We start from the raw sequence: 5,025 nt of genomic DNA, 5'->3' as shown, positions 1-5,025 counted from the left end.
CCACAGCCAACAGCCCCTTGTGCCAGAGGCAATGGGCTCCACCTCCACCTGACTCATGGCTTTTAGGTTTCATGGAGGTCCCAGAATGGTGGGACACAGGCCACAGAGCCCCCTTCTCTCCCCCAACCCTTTACCTTCCCTGCGGCAAAGTCCCCCGGAGGACCAGCTGGGCCTCCCGGGATATGGGGGCTAAAGCAAGAAGTCCCCAGACCCGGACTCCTGCCTGCCCTTTCCACCTTGCCACCGGTCCTTGGTCAGCACAGAAAGAGCTCCAGGAAGGAAGGATGGACTGACGGATGGACAGGACCCATGGTGGCCTGCTAGCAGAGGAGGGGCCCCGCCCCAGTGATCACAAAGCAGCAGAAACAGTCCAGAAAACGTCCCTTTTATTCCGTATGCAAATAAGTAGATTTGTTTTTTTAAAAAAGTCTTCACCAGAAGAACTGGAGGCCATGGCCCAGGAGAGAAGCCCCACCCTGGCCCTATCTGTGAAGGGACACTCTGACGCTGGGGCCACTGGCCGGTCTTCGCCCCTTCCCCTGTGCAGGGGCACTTGCCCTGGAGGTCTCCCTCCGTAGGGCCGACTGCCAAGGCCTTGAGGCTGGTCACAGTCCTCTGGAAGCCTGCTGTCGGGGTCCTGCACGGTCCTGGGAAGGGACATGTATGTGGGGTGGGGGCCGTGCTGGGGAGCAGTCACCTTGAAGCACCTTGGACAGCCTCTTGGCCTTGGTGGAGTGGGCCTGGGCATTGGCTGGCCGCAGTGGGGCAGTGGGAGGTGGCTGAACTTGCTCCTCAGTGGAGGACTGTCCTGCCAGAGCTGCCGGCCGCAGGGCACAGTGTCTCTCCTGGATGTCCTCTTCCCTGCCACAGGTCCAACCTGTCTGGGTGCCGCGGTGGACGACATCTCTGTTACATTCTGGACGAGTTTAAGACAGGGTTCGGGTCTGCTGTGCAGCCTGCGATCTGGTGCAGAGGGGCCCTCCCCCAGCGCGCTCCCTGGGCTGCCCCAGAGGTCCCCAGCGGACCCAGGCAGTGGGCCCAGCGGGTGGGGCTCACACCAGGCCGGGCATCTGCGCCCGCAGGAAGGGCACGGAGGCAGCTGCCGGGAAGGCGGCCAGCGGGTAGGCGAGGGCCCCGGAGAAGCCAAGCAGCGGCGGTGGCGGCGCGGGCGCGGCGGGAGCTAGCGGGAAGGGCAGCGCGGCAGCCGGGGGGCCGGGGGCGGCTGCGGCCGGAGGGCTCTCGTGGTAGAGCACCGGCACGCGGACGAGGCGCTGCGCACCCGGCGGTGACAGGCTGGCCGCTTCCAGCTCTGCGGCCAGCTGCCGTTTCCACTTGTTGCGACGGTTCTGGAACCAGATCTTGACCTGCGTCTCGGTGAGCTGCAGGGAGGCAGCGAGGCCGGCGCGCTCCGCGCTGCTCAGGTAGCGCTTCAGGTCGAAAGTGGACTCGAGCTGGAAGACCTGGCTGCGCGAGAAGACCGTGCGCGTCTTCTTCTTGCGACCGCCAGCGACGCCGACTCCGCCGCGCGCCTCACCCGCCGCCGCGGGGGCCTCGGCCAGCTCGGCCGCCTCTTCCGAGCCGGCCGCTGGGCCCCGCGCCGCTAGCTCCGCCGCCTCTCGCTGCACGGCTCCCGGCCCGGGGGCCCGCTGCCAGGCACCCTCCGCTCGGCCCATCTCCTCGCCGGTCTCCGGTGAGTCCCGGTCGCTGGCTGCAGGGGAGAGAGGGACACACGGTTGGTTCTGGGGCTGATCCCCAGACCCAATCACTGTGGCTGGCCGCTCCCCCAAACCGTGGCCTCTCCCACAGCTGCCAACAAAACTGGTCCCCGCGTATCCCCGCGCTGCTGCCTGGAGAGCTCACCCAGGGATGGAGAAAGGGAGAGGCGAGAGGAGGTGAGCAGTACTACAAACCAGCAGGCTGGCAACACAGCCTGGCTCAGGGCTGCACATACACACCAGGGGACGAGAGGGGAGAGAGGAAAGAAAAGAAACAGAAATGCAAACAGAAACACAGAAAAGAGATTCTCGAAACCAGTGTTTCCGCACTGAAACATGACGAAGAACACGACGAAGAATTGTAGGCGGCACAGGGCCCGGGAGGAAAGACTGACATCGGAGATACAAACAAGGGCACCCTGACTCCCAGCACCCAGCCCTATGCCAAGCCCCCCAAACACAGAAACGAAGACTTGCAGTGACCCTCCCTAGCCACCTGCATATGCGGACAGATGCAAAAAGTCCCGCTTGCACAGAAATAGCCCTGGGAAGGAGAATAAATGCATGCAAACAGTCCCCAAACAAAACTCCAGGTGGCACTGGGATCCCCACTCCCTCTCCACTTCCTGCACCCCTCACCCAGACACCCACAGAGGCCTGCCTGTCCATTCTCCACAGCACAAGTACAAACGGGGGTCCGCAGAAACACAGCATCTGCAGGGCATCCCCACCGTTCTTGCAGCCTTGGCTGAGCCTGGGGGCTTGGGGTTAAAGAAGGGCCTCCAAGGGTTCCCGAGCTTGTGCTCCAAATGCCGGGCTCCACCTGATCTCCCAACAGTAAGGAGATGTCCCCCAGGACTGGCACGGGATGGGGACGGTGCCTCCAGGTGAAGGAGGCTGCCAGGTGCACATCCATATTCCTGCACCACCCCCCCCAGAGTGCGGGGTGCAGGCCAGTCAGGGTCAGCATGCCCTTCAGCCTCCCCTTGATTTGAGTCCCTCCACCTTCCCCCCCCACCCTGTGCCAAGCCTTGGTAGGTCTAAGTGGAGGTTGGCCCCTGCAGCCCCTGCCCTCGGAAGCCAGGGCCTGCCGGCAACATCAGTGTTTACAAGGTGTGCCCACAAAGCTCAGCTCGTATGTGTGGCTCGGGCCCCTGGGGGTGTGTGGAGTCATGTGTGTGCCCCTGTCCAACCCTGGGTGGTGTGAGCCTTCTGGGTGCCTGATGGGGAGTCTGGTCCAGTCCGGCCTATGTGCTACCAGACAGGAGAAGCCTGTCTCTTCACAGCACCCTAAGCGCCCAGACTCACAGAGGCCCATGCACTACCCCAAGACACCACTCTAGGCCTGCCAGCTTCGGTGGCAAACCTGGACCCTAACCCGCATTGCACGAAATAAGAAGCCCCATCTTCAGGAGTTGGGGGGGGCGCAGGGGAACCTGGGGCAAGGTGGAGATCACAGCTCACCCTGCCAGACCTTCTCAGAAACATTCCTGGGGCGGGGGGGCACGAAATATGGTCACTTGATTTCAGGGAAACGCTAGAGCCCTGATCCAGTGTACGTGAAAGGGGTGGAAATCCCAGACTTTTCTGGGTATGGGTTCTGGGAAGTGGATCCCTTGGCAGAAGGATCACTCCCGATCTAGGTGGGGAATTTATCGACAGGGGTCTGGCCACCTACCCCCCAGCACACATTAACGGATTTTGGAGCAAGAACCTGGAACAGTCCTCACACTGGCTTTACAGTATGTGTGTTGGGGGGGCGGTGGGTAATGGCCAGGCCTGGGGGCCAGCGTTCCAATGACTTCCTGGTGTTCTTCCCAGGGGTTTTCCTCCAAAGGGCAGGTCCCCAAGGGGTTCGGTGAGCCCGGGCAGAGCGAGCAGAACTCAGGGCAAGAGGGGTGAGCAGCTCTGGGGCTGAGAACCCCCACTCCCAGCATCTGAACCCTCAGCAAGGAACAAAGGCAAGGGAGGGGGAGGGGCAGAAAAGGAAGAGAGAGGGGGTGGGTCTGGGGGCTTCAGAACGGCTCCCTTCTTGCCCAGGAGGACCAAGAGGGAGGCCTCTGAGGCCCCAGCCCCAGTCTGCAACTCTCAAGAGATGGGGTTTTGGGGGCACAGACGCTCCCCCCTCTACTATCCAGCCCCCCAACAGTGGCTCCCTCTACTCCAGCCCCTTCAGGCTTCCTGGTCTTCCGGGTGGGATTCTACTTTGTCTTCACTTCTTCTGCCCTTACCTCCCGGTCTTCTCACCGTCACCCGCGGGGCTGCTGTGTCTGCCTCTTCTCCTTTCCTCTCTCCGCACAGCCCTCTCCTTCTTCCTCTCTCCCTCTTCTCCCACCCTCTCTCTGCTCTCCGTCTTTCCCTGTCTTTTTCTATGCCCCTTCCCTCGCTGGGCTTCAGCAGCCCGTGGTCCCTGGGCTCCTCTCCTCTGGCTCTCCAGCCTCCCTCGGACCCGCAGAGCCTGGCGGACGAGGGGTGACGCCGAAGCCGTGTGGTGACCCTGTCCCGAGGAGCGGGCCTCCAAACCCGCCCCGCTACACGCGAGGAGGAGGGCGGCCCCGAAAGGCCTCCGACGGACCCAAAGCCCACGAGCACTGTCCCCGGCCGCCCACGCCTCCCGGTGCCCCCACTCACTGTCCGGACTGAGGCCGCCGCCGTAGCCGCCGTGCGCCGGTGGGTACCAGCGCGTCGCTGCGCCGCAGCCCAGCGCGTAGGGCGGCCCGGGGCCGGGGGGCGGCCGGGGACCGAGGCCCAGTGCGCCCGGCCCTAGCAGCGCCCGCGCCCGCGCCTCCCCGCCGGGCCCCGCGCCCGCACGCAGCTGCCGCCGCCGCTGCAGCCGCCGTCGCCGCGCCTGCTCCGCGTCCTCGTCCTCCGGGTCGTCGTCGTCCTCCTCCTCGTCCTCGCGGCTGCCGCCGCCCTGGGCCGTGCGCCTGGCGCCCTTGGCCTCGGCCGCCAGCAGGTTCTCGATGAGGAAGGAGGAGGCGCGGGCCGGCGTGGCGCGCCCGGGCTCCGTCAGCTCGTCCGGCATCGCGGCCGCGGGCCCGTCGGGCTCTGCGCGCTGCTCAGGGGTCCCGGGCCCCCGCCGGGGACTGTGGCGCGCGGCTCCCGAGCGCACGCGCGGGCCGGCCCTGGAGCGGCCGCCGGGAACGCTGGCGTCGGGCCCCGCCGAGCGGGCGGCGGCCTCGGCGCGGGGCTGGGCTGGGCCGGGAGCGGGTGCGTGCCGACAGCCGGCCGGACAGCCGCCTCGCTCGCCTTTCACGTCGCCGCTCTGGTCGCCGCCCGGGCCGGCCCGCTGGGGGCGGGGAGGGGCGGG

The 5,025-nt window shown here is 65.8% G+C and overlaps 1 protein-coding gene across 1 annotated transcript; it reads right to left on the bottom strand.

Annotated features, from left to right (window-relative positions):
- Positions 1-397: 397 nt before the first annotated feature.
- HMX1 (H6 family homeobox 1) lies at positions 398-4,740 on the bottom strand. The gene is made up of 2 exons (XM_059395675.1): positions 4,347-4,740; positions 398-1,708 (listed from the first exon to the last, which is right to left on the bottom strand). The coding sequence occupies exons 1-2, from the start codon at positions 4,738-4,740 to the stop codon at positions 1,053-1,055; spliced, it is 1,050 nt and encodes a 349-aa protein (XP_059251658.1). The 3' UTR covers positions 398-1,052.
- Between the last annotated feature and the right edge of the window lie 285 nt (positions 4,741-5,025).

Source organism: Mustela nigripes, chromosome 1 (genome assembly GCF_022355385.1).
Source record: "Mustela nigripes isolate SB6536 chromosome 1, MUSNIG.SB6536, whole genome shotgun sequence".
NCBI lineage: Eukaryota > Metazoa > Chordata > Mammalia > Carnivora > Mustelidae > Mustela > Mustela nigripes.
This window is presented reverse-complemented; position numbering and strand designations above follow the sequence as displayed.